This window comes from Sciurus carolinensis, chromosome 11 (assembly GCF_902686445.1).
Source record: "Sciurus carolinensis chromosome 11, mSciCar1.2, whole genome shotgun sequence".
NCBI classification, from domain to species: Eukaryota; Metazoa; Chordata; class Mammalia; order Rodentia; family Sciuridae; genus Sciurus; species Sciurus carolinensis.
Window position 1 is genome coordinate 6,758,259 of NC_062223.1, and position 19,503 is coordinate 6,777,761.

General features: G+C 50.7%; 1 protein-coding gene across 1 annotated transcript in view; it reads right to left on the bottom strand.

Annotated features, from left to right (window-relative positions):
* Ppfia1 (PTPRF interacting protein alpha 1) overlaps positions 1-19,503 on the bottom strand; it is an 88,622-nt gene that overhangs the window by 21,213 nt on the left and 47,906 nt on the right. Inside the window, 7 exon segments of the mRNA XM_047515943.1 lie at positions 7,463-7,556; positions 7,816-7,988; positions 9,399-9,550; positions 12,109-12,138; positions 14,054-14,285; positions 15,781-16,004; positions 18,564-18,699. Coding sequence (XP_047371899.1) covers positions 7,463-7,556; positions 7,816-7,988; positions 9,399-9,550; positions 12,109-12,138; positions 14,054-14,285; positions 15,781-16,004; positions 18,564-18,699 — 1,041 coding nt within the window.

Genomic DNA, 19,503 nt, shown 5'->3' on the forward strand with positions numbered 1-19,503 from the left:
GGTCTCACAGGCACAGACCAAGGTGGGAACGTCAGTGCTCAAGTTGGAGAGAAGTACGCCCTTGGTGGCCGGGACATCCTGGAGGTTGTGTGAATGTGGCTGACACTCCATTCAGAAACAGGGGACCGTCACCAGGAGAAGCAGATGGGTGGGTGCAAGAAACTTCCAGTAAGGGGAACGGAGCACACAGTAGGGTGGGCTGTACAAAAACCCTCCAACAGGGGGAGCTGAGCACACGGGAAATACAGTTACAGGACCGTGCAAAAAAATGGAGAATAAAGATTCTAGGCACGGGGACAGGGAAGAATAATGGAAAGATTCCATGTGTTCAGTGGTGATGGTGGGAGTGAATCTGACTCCCATGGCAGACACGGCCACCTGAACCCTCGATTTCAGGGTCCACCATGGCATTTCAGCTGTTCAAGCCTGCCCTAGGTTAGGGTCATAATGTAAATATCTGTGATAGACTCTATCTAATAGAGACTTTAATAAACAACCATACCTGTGCAGATCTAGTACCTGCTAAAAAGCAACAAGATCTTTGTTTCCTGCCTACTTTGTATATGTGTGAACACCTGTGTATTGTATGCAGTGTTCACAAATCACGAACACAGTGTCAACTGGCTTATAGATAAACAAGTGCTCATAAATTTAATGAATGGATCCAAATACCTTTCAGTTCATGTGACTTAAACATAGCTTCAACAGAAAGGGTCAATTTAAATTGGTAAGAATAAAGATGCCTTTGAAACTACTAACCCACAGTTTTCTAGGTGGCCTGCCAATCAGGATGTTGGTGAATAATTACCGTCAATGGCCAGCATGAATCAGAAGTGATGGGCCTCCACAGAGGTCTTGCTCAAGTGCAGAACCCACACCAGGAGGCTAATCAGTAGAAGTGCTAATGGCACCATCAAGGCCTTTTTCAGATCTAAGAAAGGAGGGAGGCTCACCTGTGGGAACACTCCAGCCAGCTCTGGGCTGGGGGTGGAGGTGGAAGGTAGGGACGAACCCAGAAGGAGTTGTAGGAGGGTTAAAACTCTAGCTACAGGACACCAGCGCAGCCTCGGTACTTTTTCAATGTCTGTTTAGCTGAGATTGTGAGCCACGCTCACACCCTAAAGCCGTATCAGTCTTGCACACCAAAATGGGTTTGTTTTTTCTCTCCTGATATTAGGCTCCCCCCTGCATGGTGGGAATTCCCTCTCTTCTCACTTAAATAAACCCTACTCCACTTACTCCTCCCTTCTGCAATTGTCCATGGATTTTATTCTTCAAATTTGTGAGGAAGAGCCCAGGAACAAATTCGTGAATCAGGGAAGGCAGTGTCATCTGAAAACTCTGGCTTCATCTTGGAGTCCGTGAGGGGATCTTGGGTGGGGTGAGTGAAACCGACTAGTGTCCAGCACTTTCCTTTTCTTCCCAGAGTCCTACACTCCATTTTGAATGTTCTGTCTCTATCCAAATTGCCAGGACCCTGTCAGCCAGTTAAAAGAGGACAGCAAGGATGCCAGACTCAAGACGGGGAAAGGCTTTGCTAGAGTGAGACTCGCCGATCCCTCGCTGCCTTTGATGGAGAGAATGATGGTCTGATCTGCCTTCGGGATCCTTTCTTGGCAACCCACCTGATTAAGAAACTGAGCTCTCTCTTAGAAGCACCAAAGACTGGCCAGGACGACTCTAGAGAGTCAGTGCAGGATCTCTAGAGAGGCTGAAAGTCAATTGATCGCACGTCTCCACTTCAATCTCCTGTCACGGTCTCACCCAGAGGTGGAGGGAGGGCCTCACCTGGACAGCTCCTTAGATCACAGGAGGAGGTACCTGCTCAGCACGACCTGACGACTCCAAGAAGGACCCTGCCCGTCTGCAGGCATCTCCAGCTGTGTGAATGAGTTGCCCTTTCCTTTCCTTTCTCTGCTTTGCAGCCAGCTCCCCTTGGAGCTCAGTCTCAGACCTGGCCCCACTGGCCCTAGGCTTTGCCCATTAACACTTTATCAGACTGTAGGGGAAACGTTCTTATCCTCTGAGGAAGGATATGGGTCCTCTTTCTGACGCCGCCAATTTCCCCTATGAAACCCTCTTGTGGCTCGCATTTTAGTTTCTCTAAGACCTTTTGTTGACTGCCCCTCTACATACTAAGTTAAGAATCTCAAATTTGGGACCTATTACAATGAGGACATCATTCCTGGTGGTATAAATTAGATTTCTTTATACAACAACTAGGACAGAACTTTGGTGGCCCTAATAATGAGTATGATGGCAAATGCAGACACCAGGAAAAGCTTAAAACCTGTCCAGGGATGTGGCTCCCAGGAACACGTCTCTCCCTTAGTAGGACAGCCAGGAAAGTGAGTGGCCTGTCTCCTCAGGAATGCTCATCCCTGTCTACAGTGCTTCCATAGTTGGGGGTAAACATAGCATGCACAAACACACACACACACACACACACACAAAATCAGGGTTTCTCCATTTTAAGAGGAAACACAAACACATACACACACACGCACACACACACAGGGATTTTAGGTCATGTTTGGTAAGACATATCTAAATCCAACTTGCCCAAATCCCAGTTCGGCCTCAACTGTGGTCGCTGGTGTTCTGAGGATCCTAGGAGACCCAGGAAACCCTGAGTGAGGGGACTCTGAGGGCTTGGTTGACAGGAGCAACCACTGCAGCTGACACAGGAGTCCTCAGAAAGCCTTAATGGCTTCGAGGCGCGTAGAAGATGGAGGGAGGCTTCGGTCTGGTTCAGACAGTGGAGGGATGCCAAGAGATCCCTCGTCCCCCTGTCTTCTGGATGGGTAACTCTCCACCTGGCACAAGCACTCAGACACTGGGGTTCCTCTGGCCTTCAAACTGGGGTCAATGCCTAATATTTTCTGTACTCGATTCTGGCACAAATACCAGTTGGAGGACAGGCAGAGACGGTTCTTGAGGGAAGCACAAATCATAACTCCATCTTATAGCCAGACTTGCATGAGCCAGCCTCAGCAAGGTAGTGAATAAGTCTCAGAATGAAAATGAAAAGGGCTGGGGATGTGGCTCGGGGGTTGAGTGCCCCTGGTTTCAATCCCCAGCACCAAAAAACATAAGGCTTGTTGAGAGCACTTTAGCAAGTTGTGTTCTCCAAACTAAAATTATCTGGAACAATCATGTCCTTCCAATTTATATAAAAATAACAAATTTGGTGGGTATTTGTTTACATAATGTCATGTTCTGTAACTGGATAAAGGTAACCTATTGTCATTTAAGTTACATATAAAATCTCGTGCTACTCTTTATACTGGGATGGGAATTTAAATGTATTTTTGAAGGGTAATAAGAAGAGCCTGATTTGTTCAAAGGCTGACACTATAAAACATAGAAGCATTTTGTCACTTTTTCCATAAAAGAAAGTCTGATTCCCATTTCGGATGTACCTTGCACTGTCTTGTTTGTCTGCGCCCCACCCTACCTGAGATCAGACCCTGCCGCCCACTCTGCCCATGTTAGATGGCTCCACATAAAGAGGCTAGACTTTAGCTCATCTGTGTTCAAAAGACAGGCTTTTGTTGTAGAATTACTGTGATCTCTAAATAACTAACAGATATAATATAAATTATAAAAAGTACTTAAGGTTGGAATAGAGTGTTAAAAGAAAGTAAAATGTGTAAAGGTCTCATATTTGATTGAGTGGATAAATTTATGTGTCATTGTGGAGACAAAATAGATACCAAAGATATATCGGTGTTATTATAGAAATTGTTTTTTGGTTCAAAGCTATTAAACAAACTGAGTATGTTTTTGTTCTTCTTGATTTCATTTTGTTATTTTCCTTATAGAACTTTGTAACTTTCGGATGTTAGTGTTTTGAAGAGGTACTCCTAGCAGATCAACCCGAGTTAATTCAAGATAATAAGCATCACGTGTAGGACAGAATAGAATATAAGGCTGACTTCCAGTATTACCCGTAACCCCAGTTAAATGGAATAGATAACTACAAAATCATAGACATTAAGGTTACTGGTGAAACTGGCCTGCTGGATGTTTAAACTCAAAACTTGGAAATCAAAGGAAAGGAAATAAAAGGTTAAAGGAAAAAGTGGCCAATATTTAGCCCTTGCTCTCTAGGGTCAGCCAGGACCCAGGGAAAGATGGCACCCCTCTAAAGGGACGGTGCTACAACTCTGGTGAGTTACCTAACCTCCAGATCAGGAGGAGCCTAAAGAACAGGAAGCCAACCAGTGCACATTCTACAAAGAGGGTGGTCACTGGAGAGGGAAATGTTCCTGATACTTCCAAGGGAAGCCACATGTGGTCAGCAAGACCTTGACCCATCCTGGCAGATGGTACAATTGGTAAAGGAAAAGCTAAAGGAGTCTGGGAGCTTCTCACACATCCCCCCAAGAGTGATCTCAGCTGACTCTAAGAGTAGATAAGGACAAGGTCTCTGGCAAGAGAGCAAAACCAACGCACAGTTATACACAGACATTTCAAAGAAAAGACAATGGTTCTGTTAAAGTAACTAGAGATGTACATTTGCGTCAGTCCTCCAAAATGTAAGTAAAACTGGGAAGTTATAAAGGAAGGATTTTTGAATTAGGGGTGCTTAATAAATACCACAAAAAGCTCTGTCAGAGTCAGTCTGTTCTGAGCCAATTTGAGACCTGTGCTCTGCTTTTTTTTTTTTTGCTGCTACTGTTATTATGAGGTACTGCTCAGACTCCCCTTTTGGAGTCTGCAATTCATCACTTATAGCCTGGTGACTTGATTTTAATCAAAACCTGGAAAGAGGAGAAGCTTCAACTAGGCTGGAAAGGACTTTAGCAAGTGCTTCTGATCACCAGATGGCTACCCAAACTGCTATTAAGGGGAGAACTCATTACCATGGGTGTTTTCCATCTCAAAAAGTCAATATATCCAGGATGAATGGCAATACTGAAGTACACAGTGAAAATGAAACAAAAGGAAGAGGGGCCAGGCACAGTGGCACACACCTGTAATCTCAGAAGGAGGATCACAAGTTCAAAGCCAGCCTCAGCAACTCAGTGAGGCCCTAAGAAACTAAATGAGCCTCTGTTTCAAAATAAAAAGGTCTGGGGATGTGGCTCCATGGACCACTGGCCAGAGGCTAAGCACCTCTGGTACCAAAAAAAAAGAAAGAGAAAGGGAAAGGGAGGATTTGTGAGAAACAGAAAGTTCAGTGGTCCATTTTCAGAATACAGTGTTAGGTCTTACTTGGATCCAACTGTAGTCATTTTAATTACAGCCCTTTCCTTTGCCTGACCCAATTTAAAACGAGCCGATCGCATAGATGGTAATCCAGATGAAGGGCAGTGCTGGCTGGGTCAGAGACAGAAGCAGGCAGACTGCTGGCCAGCTTCCTGAGCAGCCCCTGCAGGAGTGAAGACTTACCATGCCCACCTGTTTCTGGACAAGAGCTTTCTTGTGGCACCTGGGTATTCCTAACTGGAAGCACACATGGTGCAGAACAAGGCCGTCCTCCCCACTGAGAATCACAGAATGAACTTAAGACTACGGCGAAACGTGTGGGGAAATGTGTATGATTTTCCTCACGTGAAACGTGAGGTGGATGAGGGAGGGCAGAGGGTGGGATGGGTGAGCTGCACCACCACAAAACCTTGCTGTTTTTATCACAGTAAGTAGGAGGCTGTGGAATGAAACAAGAGCAGAATCTAGGGGACACATTTTCCTAGCACGGTTCCAGAGGCTGAAGGCCTAGTTTTGATAGTCAGCTTCACACACTCAAATGGAGAAGTTACTTAGAAACATTTTCACACAGTTCAAAGGTGGCAATGCTCAATCAGACTGTGTGGTCAAGTGGCTTCTACAAGTGTCCGTCTACAGGGGACCAAGAGCCTGAGCACTCCTATCGTGCTGCCAGCAGAGCGACGATTCACCTGCAGTGACACCCACTGGGTGGCAGTCCTAACAGTCGAGTTTCAGGAAGAGAACAGCAAATTCCACAACGGACAACTCTGGGGCTGATGGCCACCTGGTCTCTGGCCAATGGCCATGGGCCCCAGCGTCATCTTGGGGCCCTGGCCCTAAGCACCAGGCCACTGTGGGTTCTCAGGACACTGAGGAGTGCCCACACGAAGTTTTTCAAAGAACCTGTGACTTTTGTCCTGGCCCAAGGCTGGGGTGACCATCTCCACCTCTGGTCTCCTTTCGCTTGGATCTACCCTGGGAGTCACTAACAGCTCAGCTGGGCTGTCTGCAGTTCAAGCTCTTGGTGTTGTGTCACCTGCCTGCCACGTCACTCAAGGCAGTTTAGCTCTGTGTTTCCCTCCACAGCAATGCCTCTCAACCCAGAGACGGCATCCAGCTGATTCTGACACACACCTGCCTGCCATGCCTCTGTCCAGAGCCATTCCAACTCTTACTTTCTGAATCAAGACTTACATTGGGTGGGTGTACACGCCTGTAATCCCAGCAACTTGGGAGGCTGAGGCAGGAGGATCATGAGTTCAAGGCCAGCCTTACCAACTTAGCAAGGTCCAAAGCAACTTAGCAAGACCCTATCTCTAAATAAAAAATTAAAAGGACTGGGATGTGGCTCAGTGGTAAAGTGCCCCCAGGTTCAATTCCCAGTAGGATACCTAGAGAGTGAAAAATGGCCAGGACTGGTGTCACAGGCCTATAATCCTGGCAGGAGGATTGCAAGTTCAGGTCAGCCTCAGCTACTCAGAACTGCCTCAAAATTAAAAAAAAGAAATGGTTGAGGACCTGGCTAAGTGGTAAAGCACCCTGGGTTCCATCCCCAGTACAAACCAACCAACCAAAAAAAAAAAGGCGGGGGCAGGGAGAGAATGCTCTCCACCGAGCTGCTCAGCCCTTCAAGACTGAAGTCTAGAATTAAAACTAAATGATTAAGTCACAACATCTAGAGCATCAAGAACAAAATCGTGGGGTGGTAGGAGGAGGGAAAAGAACAAAATCGATGAGGAGGAGGAGGAGGAGGAGGAATGCAGCACAGGGGCACTCTAGACACGCACCACATGGTGGCAGTCACCAGGGCCATCGCGCATTGCAGCTCCTGCAGGACTCAGCAGTAGTGCAGAGCCCCGGGTGTAGGCCAGTCATCCCCCCACACTGACAAAAGCCATGAGACGGGCGCTCCTGTCAGTTGTGCCTTACAGACAAGAAAACTTCCAGAGCCACAGAGCTGACCCGGGCCGGGCCAGGATTCAGACTCTAAGCACACAGGGCAGAGCCCAACCCTTACCCTGCCCCTCTCTAGTGAGACACCTTCACAAGTAGACTCAGCATCCACAGGTGCAAACTTTCAAAGTTTTATAAATACTCTTGGTCCCTCAGAAATGTGGCTTAACCAGCTTCAGGTTCATCTTCTGGAAGAGATGAACACATGCACAGCTAGAGGTGCTTGAAAAACAGCTAAAACACAGACACTGTCAACCCTGGATATTGATAGTGAGACGGAGATTAAAAAGCTTACTTTTTCTGAAGTTTGCGATTTTTTTCAGCCTGTCCTCCCAATTTGCTAAGTCCCAGTGCATCTTGAGATGAGATTTCTGTCTCTGAAACACCAGCTGCAAGGAAGCAGAAAAGCCCCCCAATGAGAGAGTCCACGTGGCAAAGCTACGTGAGTGTTCCAAACAGGCAGGGCGTGAAGAGTTGCGAAGGCCACGCTCCTGTCCGGACGCATACACAACTGCTTGGGGCGGTAAGCTGGTCGCTGTGACCACCATTCCCTGGAGAGCCTTCTGCTGGGGCAGGTGTGGGACTGCTGGTCACACAGCAGGCACAGCGAGAGCTCACTGCCCGCCCTCCCTACTGTGAATAACCAACCTGGTCCCGAGGGTTCCTTGCCAGTCTGTCCAGGTCGACCCTTTTCCTTCTTGCCAAACAAGCGGCCAATAGACGACTTGATGCCCTTCTTCTTTGGGGCTTTGTGAAGCGAGTCCTGGCTACTGTTGCTGCTGCTGGGATTGCTCACGGGGCCATCCTGGGAGCCTGTAGAGCTTCAGGGGAAGACAGGGTGTCACCACCGGACCAGGGAACATGGCGCCTGCTCGCACGGGCTGCAGCCGCAGCACCTGCTCCTCGCACACCACAGGAAGCAGCCCCGTCACACGGGCTCCCCGAGGAGTTCCCACCAGACCCGCACCCGCCTCTGCAAAGCTGGAGGCGCTGGGATGTGGCCCTCAGCTCCCTCCACGGGGCTCCCTCCAGCCACTGAGCATGCCCAGGCCAGCAGGCGAGGCAAAGCGGAGAGCACGTCCTGGTGGTTCCCACCTCTCACAGCAGCTCCCCAGACCCCCTGGCAGCAGGAGCAATGCCAGCTACCTGGGGGCTGCTGCTGGGGCCCTGTGAGCCTCCAGCAGGTACTGCCTGCTGCAGAACAGAGGCTCCATCATCAGTGGTGTGAGAAGAGCTAGTCTGTGAGGGACCTAAGGGCTAACAGGTCTCCTGAGGGAAGCACTCAGAGACACCAAGGGTGACATAGCACTCCAACTGGGTGCAGAGGGCACCATTGGAACCTGCCATCCCTGTGGCACACTCCATCAGGATGGCAAGCCTACTGGCACCTGAGATACAGAGTTTCCTAGAAGTGCCAACCTTAGGGGACTCCGTCCAAACTGACGGCATCTTCTGCTGGATGTCCCCATGGCCCAGAGCAGCAGTAAAGCTTTTAGGTTTACCATTTAAATAATTGCCAATTGGAATCCCCTGGTAATTCTCTAAAAGTACTTTTTTTCAAGAAAAGTTTAATTAACTCATTAAGTCCCAAATTTTCAATTCTATGACTACATGAATGAAATTGACACAGATGCAATAAAACAAGATGGAAATCATAAACTAGAGCTCACACATCATGAGTATCGTAACAGTCTTCTACTAAAAACTACATGTGCCATGTACTACACTTAGTTTCCTGTGGGGCTATTTTCTTGTACCAGGGATTGAACCCAGGCTGCCCTATCACTGAGCCACACCCCAGCCATCTTTACTTTTTATCTGAGACAGGGTGTCACTAAGTTGCCCAGGCTGGCGTTGGACTTGCCGTCCTCCTGCCTCTGCCTTCCAAGCAGCTGAGGTCATAGGGTGCGCCCCCGCAGACTGCTACACTGAGGTTTCTCTAGGCGTCCATGTCAGGGATGATGAGCAAAATGGTCAGCAAATGTGCCCTGAGCCAAGCAGTGTGCCCCTGCAGGGGTACGGCTGGGGATCTCGCTGCATACTTTCTTTTGGTACCGGAGATTGAACCCAGAGGCTCTTAACCACTAGGCCACATGCCCAGTCCATTTCTGTATTTTATTGAGAGTCAGGATTCTCACTGAATTGCTTAGCACATTGCTAAGTTGCTGAGGCTGGCTTTGAACTTGTGATCCTCCTGCCTCAGTCTCCCAGGTACCCGGCTCACTGCTTACTTTCGTATGTCCCTGATGTCCTCCTGGCTGGCTGCATGCAAGGCCCCTCGGTGCAGCCTGTCCAATCGCAAGGACCGTGGGGAGGAGGGAGGGGAGGTTTCACATTTGATAGTTGCCTTGTCATCTCGTACCTCTTCCCTGGAAGCTGGTAACTGAGGCATAAGATAGGAGCAAGATTAGTAAACAGTGGATCGGTAAAAAAAAAAAAAAAAAAAAAAAAGGAAGAAAATCGCAGAGACCTCAGCCTTAAATCACGATCACAAACCTATCTGAAAACCTATCAGCTACACTTCCACCAGCACAGAGGCTCTGTTCCGTCCAGGGGCACAGGCCCACTTGACTCAGCCACTCCAGAAGCGCGAGCCTGAGGGTCCCAGCAGGCACAGGGCTGCCGTGCCCTCCTCCCTCAGCCCCAGGCTCTGCCCTCTCCAAAGCCCGAGACACATCCAGGACAATCGCCAGAGGGGCAGCCAGGACTTGGACAAGGTCTGCGAACCCCATCCTCATTCACTTCAGTAATGACACGGCCCTCAGTGATGAGGAGCACAGGGCAGGTGCGTTCATTCAGAGTCACTCGAGGGAGGAGGGTAGAGATGATTCAGGCCAAGGGTCAGTGCCTTCATGTTTATGAGGAAAGAAGGCAACAAATGGCTTGGACTATGACCCAGACACAGGCGTGACCTGGGTTACTCAGTGTCTGGACTGGACACTGTAACCAGAAGCACCGATATGCAGTTTAGACCTCTTGCTCCCTGTGGCTTGGATGAACTAATCCTGGGTATGTCACGAGAGAGTCTCTCCAATGCCAGGATTCCCTGCCAAGGACGGTGTGAGTGCACGCACGGAGGCGGCCAGGGAGCAGTGACCACAGCAGACGGGTGAGCCTTAGCAGTCCAGGCGGTCCTGCCTCATGGGGCACACTTCTTGGTCCTGAGGTAGGACCAGATTCCATGGAATGTGCAAGGCAGGGTCTGTTTAAATGGCAGGACTTGAACAGCTAGGGTCTCATATGATGGGACTGGAAAGTGCACTGGTCCCAGTACAGTCCCACAGTGGCTGGATAAACCACGTGGATCAGGACAACGTGGAGCTGAGTTCATATAAGACGTGATCTTAACCAGAAACTTGATAAATTCTGTAATTTCTAATTGTAATCATAAGACAGCAAAAGCCAACATGGGCTCAGACCCAGCTCAGTGGCAGAGTGCATGCTTAGCATAGCTTGCCAAGGCCCTGAGTCAATCTCTAGTACCCTTTCCCTGCTGCCAAAAAAGGACATCATGGCCTCTCATGGTCCCTAAGCAAGGCCTGCCCCACTGCAGAGCTGCTAACAGCAGCATCCCATGGAGCATTCCTGGCTTGCAGTCAGGCTGCACTCTGCCCTCTACACTCCTGAGCAGGGCACAGTGCCAGGACCCACCAGTTCACTCGACCTCTTCAACAAGCTCCAAGAAAGTGGGAGTTACCTTAGCCTGACCAATGACACTGCAGCAGAGCAGGGAGGCCCATCTCATGGGGGCAGGGCCTGGCCTTTCCCAGCTCTCTATACATACCCCTAGGCTAACCCTGAGGGTCACCCCAGCTCAGGGCTCCTCCAAGCTCCAGGCTGGATAGTGTATACTGCTTCCTCACTGAGCAAGTCCTGCTGCCCAAACCCAAACCCAGATGCGATTCAGCTGAACCATGAAAGTGTCCCAGCCTGGTGGCTGGTGGGTGCTCATCTCACCACGGGCAGCAGTCCCCCTGGACACTACTCTGTCACCTTCCTCTAGACCTAAGTGAACCACAGCGCCAACAGGGCAGTGACACACCCAGGCCACAGGCTCATCAGTGACAGACCCTGCTGCTCAGTCCAGCAGGGGGCTCACACGCCACTGCTGACCAGCCACACGCTTCTGCTAGAGGACGCCACTCCTCAACAGTGCTGTCTGGCAGGACACAGAATCCCTGATCAGTGCAGGGACAGTCAGCAGGGAGACTGCATGGATGCAGAGAATAACCCACTATCCACGGATCACAGCATGCAGCACGGATCACAGAATGGCTATCCTCAGGATATCCTCCGCCACGGAGCCCCCAGTGCCTGCGCAGAAGGCAGGCCAGGCACAGTCTGGAGTCAGACCAACCTGAGCTCAGGCCTTACTCCAGTGTGACTTCTCCAGGCTGGGGTTTCCACAATTGGACCTGGGGACCATCACGTATGGGGACCATCACCGTATGGGCCTCTCAGGGCTGTGCATGAGTTAGTAAGACAGCTGCTGCCTGGCATTGCTGTCGGCAAACTGTTCTCCCTGAATCTGAGCACTACGCTCTCGCCCATCATGCCTCATTTTTAAATCTCAACTGCTATATCTATTGGAGCAAAGCCTGCAACCATTAGACCAGAAGCAGTAGGAAAACAGCAAACCCTTCCATTTTCCCAGGGTCCCACGGATGATGTCCAACAGAATGGTCCTGTGGGAAGTGCTGGGTCTTTTTTTTTTTTTTTTTTTTTTGCAGTGCTGGGGATCAAACCCAGGGCCTTGTGCTTGCAAGGTAAGCACTCTACCGACTGAGTTATCTCCCCAGCCCCCTGGATCTTTAAATACTTCCATTAAAACATTAATGTTCTGTTATCACACAACAGCAGAGCATCACGCTCATGTAAAACATGATATTCTTCAATGCGTTATGGATATAAGAGGGCACGTTAGGTTACCAAGTGATTTACCTTTCTACGATGCTTCCTTAAGTCGCTAGGCTGATGGATGCGTGCAAAGAAATGGAAAGAAGCCAGAATTACTGCACACTTCAAAGATTCCAGGATCAGCACAGGTGGACAAAGTAAAATGGAATGATAGCACAGACATCCATGAGAGGAAATTTAGAGAAAAATAGCTGAGAGAGAATTTTTTTTTTTTTTTTTTTTTTTTTTTTTTTTTTTTGCCGTGCTGGGGATTGAACCCAGGGCCTTGTGCTTACGAGGCAGGCACTCTACCAACTGAGCTATCTCCCCAGCCCCAAAAGAGAATATTTTTGACCATGAATTTAAAGATAAGCCAGAAGAGATTCACCAGAGAAACACTATAAATTTTACTCAGATAAAATTCTATTTGAACAAGTACAATTTATTAAAACCTGGTATTCTGTATAATGAAGGGCCCTGATAATCACCTGTTCTAAGCCAAATCTCTCCACCACTTAGTTTTCTTTAGTAAGAAACGTTATAATTTAAAGTGTTATTCTGATTGATAAGGAAGTTACTGCAAGACCTATTAGAAAAGCAAACAAACCTACTTTTAGTTAATCATCTACTGGACACTAAAATAAAATCCTTACCTAGAATTTGATTTACAACTTCTCAAAAATAAATCTATTGTTTAAAGCAAGGTATTCTGTGCAAATATGTAAGAGCAAAAGTTAGCATGGTATATGTAGCATCTTCATATCCTATGACTCATGGAAGACACTTTTACTTTACAAAGTCAATTACAGGCAGTGGGACAGGTTCAGTGAGTTGATCAAATTCCCACCTGAGTACAACCACCACAGCCAGATGATGTACCGTAAAGGTTCTACTCACTCTACACTCCAATCACTTCTTTACATAGGAGACACTTCACTGGTGAATCACACAACTCCTAATCAGCTGGAGTAAAAACCACATGTACTGTGCCTGCATCTGCAGCTGTGACTCGCCATTTAAAAGCCCAGCCACCCACTAGTCACTCTCGCCCAGCACAAATGCACATACAGCTGCCTGGTTGAGGGTCAGGGGTGGGTGGGGAGGAGAGCTGCAGGGAACCACTACAGACTAACAGATGAGACAAGCACAAGATGACCAGAAATGAAAACCAACAGGGAGGCCCAGAGACTGCCAGTCGGCATCCTGGATCACAGAGCTAGGAGACAGGCCACAAAGCCGCTTCTACACTCCGTCCGGAAAAACAGAGGAGGAACCATGAACGAGACTAGCAAGGAGTCTAAAATCTCACCTACCTAGCCCGGGCCGCAAAGTGTAAAAGCTGTGTCAACCACCACCAGCCTGGCTGCCACTTAACCTGCTGCTGGCTAAGGACTTCTGGCTCACGGGGAAACTGAAACAGGAACGGCTGGCAGCAGGGGAACTGGAAGTGCGACGCGGAAGTGTCCCAAGTGTCCTTGCAGGCAAAGCCTCACTCAGCCCAGGTGGCCAGGAGAGCAGCCACAAGCTCTTCAGATCCGCACACTGTCGCCTTCGGCATGAGGCCCTGGCACCTCCAGGACAGAAGGGACCCAGCTGCGTCTCAGGAAGCAGAAGGCGGTCAGCTGTGAGGGCCACACCGGAACCTTCTTCAGCACCCCAAGGTGGAGGGACAAGCCTCTACCTGTGCACGGCAGCTCCACGCTGGGCACTTCTCGACCTGCCTTGTTAACTCTCTGCCCTTCTGGCAGCTGTGCCTTGGACAAAGTCCACACCCAGGGTCGCACCAGTACACAGTGGCCTGCTAACGGGCCACCCGACATTAAAATCGCTAAGCGCAGCTGAATGACTAAACACTAGTTCATTTAAAAAATCCTGAACCACTTAGGATGACAAGCATACCTGACCTCTTTTGGGGTCCAAGAGGCAAACGCACAGCCAGCAACCACCACAGAGGTGCACTAGGGCGGACAGCCCAGAGGTCCCCACTCACCAGCGTCATGACGCCCAGCCTGTCCACCTCCCGAGCTGGGCTGTGAGGGACTCTCCTTGGGGTGGAACGCCCGCTGCCTGGGGGGGAGGAGCCAGCGAGCGAGGAAGCAGGATAGGGGGGAATGGAGCTCATTGATCTAAAACGACCAAGATTGTCCAAGCTTCCACTGCCAACTCGACTCTCGATCTCCTCTGCCCGCTGCTCTGTGTTTTCCTTTTCTTCCTGTATTAACCTAAAACAAAAAGTGGTCACCCTCCCTTCATTAGCAAAGAGTCATGTATTTAGATGAAAAAGTCTGTTTATACACTGTACGGCTGCGAGTCACCAATAAGAAGTTGTTCCAGCAGAAGCTTCTACTTCTTACCTTTGAGAACAATGATAAGTAACTCTTCCACTACATCTTGTTAAATTGGCTCTGGTTACGCTCATAGGTCATTTGATTCACTCCACAGTTCAGGAGGAGTCTGGCTGGAAACATTTCCTGTGGTTGCCACTAAATTATATATTTAAACTTTGCAATTCTTATCTCCCTGTTCTTAGAGGGAAGCTGTCCATTTATCCATACATATCCTCACTGGAAATCAGGAAGTCTGATACAAAGAACTGGTGCACGAGGCAATTAGGAGTCCCCAACATTTAATCCATAACACTAAATGAAAACAAGCTGTTTTTTTTTTTAACCAGTCTATATTTGAACACGAGCATTGCCTAATGGAATTCCCTATCAGCCTCGTCTGGGTTCCTGGACCTGTGTCAACCATGCTACCCTAATTTGGAATTTAATATTAAAGTCTGTCTACCCTAAAGCATTGTGCGTGACTAAGTAGTAGTTTTAGCACCTGACTATGCTGACGGTTGTTATTCTAACAATACAGTAATGATTCCAAATTAAAGTTACTTTAGGTATTCTAAGAAAAGTATGCTTTTGGTTATTATGAACAGAAGGAAACCTATGAGTCAGTGGACAGATCTTAGCAGTCACACCAGGCCAACATGTTCAGCAGTACGGTATAAAGAATAAAAGCTCAAGCTCTACACTCCTTTCACGTTTCCTTCAGGGACACTCCTCCTTCTGGGTTCAGCAGTTTTAAACACAGTATCTGCAGGCTGGGTTTCTGTTAGGACCACATGCAGCCCGGAACCCTGGTGGCAGAGGACAGTGGCCACCCAAGAAGACACCATCCTTCCCCCACAGGGTCCCCCAGTGCTGCTTTTCACCTGGATCCAGGCCTGACTGTAGCCCCAGAGCAGGCCACTGTGAACAGTGGTCACCTGGATCACCCCAGGGGCGGCCCTCCACCGTGTGCCGGCGACAGGCGGCGGGACCTGCACCCCTTCAGTGCCAGGGATCCAGAGTCAAGGGACACTCAGGCTGGTGAGCAACCTTCCCTCGACAAGTGTCACCCTCTGCCTTCGCTCCGCTCTTCTTGTCCACTGGAGGCTCCACTCACCACCTCCCCAGGGCACACCCAGCCCCTGCACAGCTGCATATCTTTCCCTTGGGAGCACTCCTGGATGGCTGGGGAGCAGACTAGGTCAGGACCCCCACCAGGTGGGCACTGAGGGCCCCACCCCCACTCTCTCCAGGTGCATCATGGGTCTCTGGGGAAAGCTTTAACACTTTCACCTCCCACAGCAGGCTGGAACTTAAATTCTTAAAGCAGACCCCTGTCAGATGCCAGTCCCATCTGTCCCAGCGTCTCTGTGCAGACGAGCTCCCTACACACCTGATCTCCTTGTTGATGGCATCCAGTTGCTCCTGGAGCATCATGGCCAGCGTCTGTGCGTCAGCCTGCCCGCTGGGCGATAACAGGTCGACTGAGCTGAGCAGAGTGTCCCTGTCATCTTCCCCGTCAGACACGTCAACGTCACTCTCGAATGCTTGTGCCACGTTTGCCAAGACGCTGGCTTGCTGAGCACGCTCCCAATCCTGTTCATTGAGAGTCTGTACCTGTGAGCAAGAAACTGAACCTCAGCCATGTGGAGGGCAACCACATGCATCGAGAAACTTGGAAGAAACCCACCAGAAATTTGAAATCTACAGAGGACCCCAAGTGTTTGGAATAGCAGGGCATGCCCTATAAGCTGGCAACTCTCAAGCCCATGGTACAGAAATGGGGAGGAGGACAAGCTGTCCCTAGACTGCCTGATGCTACTAAGGTCCAGATGTGCAGGTGGGACGTTTCTTGGATGATCCACAAGGGGGAGATGGCAGAGTCATAAACAAACACTGAAAAGAGTACAGATGTAACAAAGCCTCAGATGGCCACACTGAAGGGAGGAAAAGAAAAAAAAAGAACTAAATGCACAGCAGCTGGGTTCACTTTGCAGCCATCACATTTCAGGAGTGACTTCAATGAGAGAGTGAATCCGAGTTCACAGGGATCCTCCCCTTTCTGAAAGGGGTGCTAAGGAGTGCTGTGAAAGCACATAGAGGCAAGAACCCCAGGGGGACAGAAGTGAGTCCTGTAGATGCTGCTCCCCAGTACCCAGGCTACAGCGAGGCTGAGGGCGGAGTCTTCTCTGGAAAACCTAGAAAGGCTCCTGCTACAGAGCTCAGGACAAGCATGTGCACAGGGGTGTGTCCTGCCCCTGTGTGAGGAAGTCGCCACACACTGCAGTCCCTAGACACAAAGTCCAGGCCCTCCCTTGCCACTCCCCCCCGGCACTGTCCCCATCCAGACACATCTGTCAACCCTGCTCCCTCCACGTCTGGATCATTCCATCAGCATCAGGACCTTCTCTCCCACTACCATTTGAAAATATCAACAGAAGCCATGAGACCTTCACCTCCAAGTCCTGGTGGCCCCATACCATCCCACTTCTCTGCCCCTATCACAGTGAAGCTTCCCCAGCAAACCACCTCTACTCTGTTCCACTCCTTCCCCACCTACCAGGTGGCTCCTCCTACTACCTGCTAGGCCACCCGTCTTTTGCAGTTCCTGCTCAACCTGTAATTCTGGAGTGCTCCATGGTCCATCCCTGAACAGTGGTGTAATCAGCAGGCTTCTGAGTGTGACCTCACTTTGTCTCAAGCCTTTAACTGCCATCCATTGCCTGCAACCCCTAAATTTTTATCTCTATCTAGACTGCTCTCTTGGGTTCAGGCTGGACGATGCAATGGCCTGCCCCATACCTCCTTCGGGACACAGGACAGGTCTGTTCACCTGAATTCCACCAAGGCTCAACGTGGAGTCTTTCCCAAAACCCGAAGCTCTTCTCACCTCAGAAACAGACCCCATCCTTTCGGCTGCTCCAGCCTAGACCCTCAGGGCATTTCTGTCTCCTCGTCCCCTCACTGTACCAATCCTCCAGCAAACCTTGCTTGTGCTACCTACATGTCAGGATGGCCCCTCTGCTTCCTCCTCTAGGCCACTGTGCACAGGCCACATCCCTGGTGACAGCTCCCTGGCTGTGCTGTTCTCACTCCACACTTGGGAGAGCCTCCCTGCTTCTGGCTCATGCCACCCAGCACGCTGGCACAGGAGGTGGAGGATGATTGCTGCCACCCCCTGGAGAGGGCCAACTCAGCAACTCCCTGGAAGGAACACGGACTGCAAGCGAACGCGTGGGCCTCCCGTGGGAGTAGACGCTCCCCGGGCTCTGAGGTCCCCGGGCAGCGTGCAGCAGGGGCGTGGGCCCTGCATCCACAGCTGCGAGCACACCTGAAGGCAGAGGCTCCACCCTGCAGCCTGTCCAGCAGTGACCCGCCGCCATGCAAGCCTCCAGCCGGCGTCTTCCTGCCATGCCACGCCTGACCCCACAACCACGCAAGAATCGCTCACTGTCTGAGCCACGCAGCTCTGCACAGCCAGTACCGCAGTGCATCACTCCTTTTCCTGCACGTCCCCACTGGGCTGCACCAGGTGCCCATCTCATGCACACAGCACCCTGGGTTGAGAGGTGCTCAACTACCAGCAGTTCACCACACACACTGTGCAACAGACCCAAGAAGGGGTGCTGGGGTTTGGGCAGAATGTCCCCCAGAGGCTCCCAGCCTGGTGTACTGGAAAGTGGAGGAGGAACCTTTAGGAGGTGGGCTGGGTAGGAGGACTTCAGGCATAGGGGAGGGGGCTGCCCTCCAAGGGGACCGAGGGAACCTGGGCCCCTTCCTCTTCACTTCCTGAGGTGAGTGGCTTTGCTCCAACACACTCCTGCCACGATGTGCTCCTCACCCAAAGCCACAGGGCCAATCGATCAAGGACTGAAAGTCCTAAAACCAAGGGCCAAGATAACCCATTTCTCCTCCAAGTCGGTCATCTCAGACCACACCATCAGAAACAGCACATCCTTTAACCTCCAATCACCGCTTGGCTGGCACTCACCAGCACTGTGCCGAGGAGTAGGTGGTTTTTGTTGTTTAAAAAAAAAGCACACAGGCCCTAAAAGTAGACTCCTAGCCAGAAAAGAGGACAACGGGGCAGGAAAAGGGGCACGCAGCCCGTGGAGAGCTCCAGGTCAGGACAAGCAGGTGCCCCTGCAAGCAGAGGCGCGCCGCACCAGGCCTTGCCTTGGAAGGTTCGTCCCGCAGCGCTGCCAGCCGGCCTTTCTGGGGGCGCCGCAACACCGCGCTGGTACTGTAGGCATCCATGTGCCCGTCTGCCACAGGGAACCTGAAGTCTGGGACACTGCCCAAGTGGGGGCGGCCTGAAACACGAAACAAAGGTGGTTGTTAGTGGAGAGGGGTCCAGCAAGCGACCTCTCAACAAGCAGACACGTCCATGTCAGAACGGGCAGTGCGGGGTAGCAGTCTCTGAGGAGGACGCCCTTGGTGTGCCCTCAGAGCTACCTGCTGCCCACTCTCGGCCAGCGCTTCAGTTCCAGTCTCCCAGGTCTTGGGTGGGAAACGCCACCACAGGAAAGCCCACCGACGTGAAGGCAGAGCAGAGTGGCCTCCAGCCTCTGTCTGCAGAGAGTCGTCCTCCAGCTCACGGGCTGCGGGGCTACCCTTCTGCCCTACTCTCCTGTGGCTGGCAAGAAGTACACGGGACACCAATCTCGCCTTATAGTGCTCTGCGGCTTCCCACCAGTGCCAAGAGCCATGGTGCGACAGCCATCAGTCGCGAGTGTCCCCGGGAGGGACACGCCTGTTGCACGCCTGTGTGGACTAGCCTGGCATTTGTCTGTTTTCAGACCTGAAGCACAGACCTGTGTGCAGGCAGGATGACAAAACCAACACCCTGGGTTGCAGAGTCCTCAGGAAGGGCGGGCTAGGGGATGGGATAGAGAAACCAAGAGACACACTGTTCCCACTGGTCAAAGCCTGGGGAGGAGCGGGGAGGAGGAGGGAGCAGCAGGGGCACAGCCAGGCCTGAGGCCACCCACTGCCTTCACCCAAGCATCCCAAACCTGCACCCTCAAGAACCCCTGGCTACTAGGAAAGAAGGTGGTGCCTTCATTCAGAAACCCTTTGGAGGCAAAGATCTGCTTACCGGAATTCATGCAGGGGA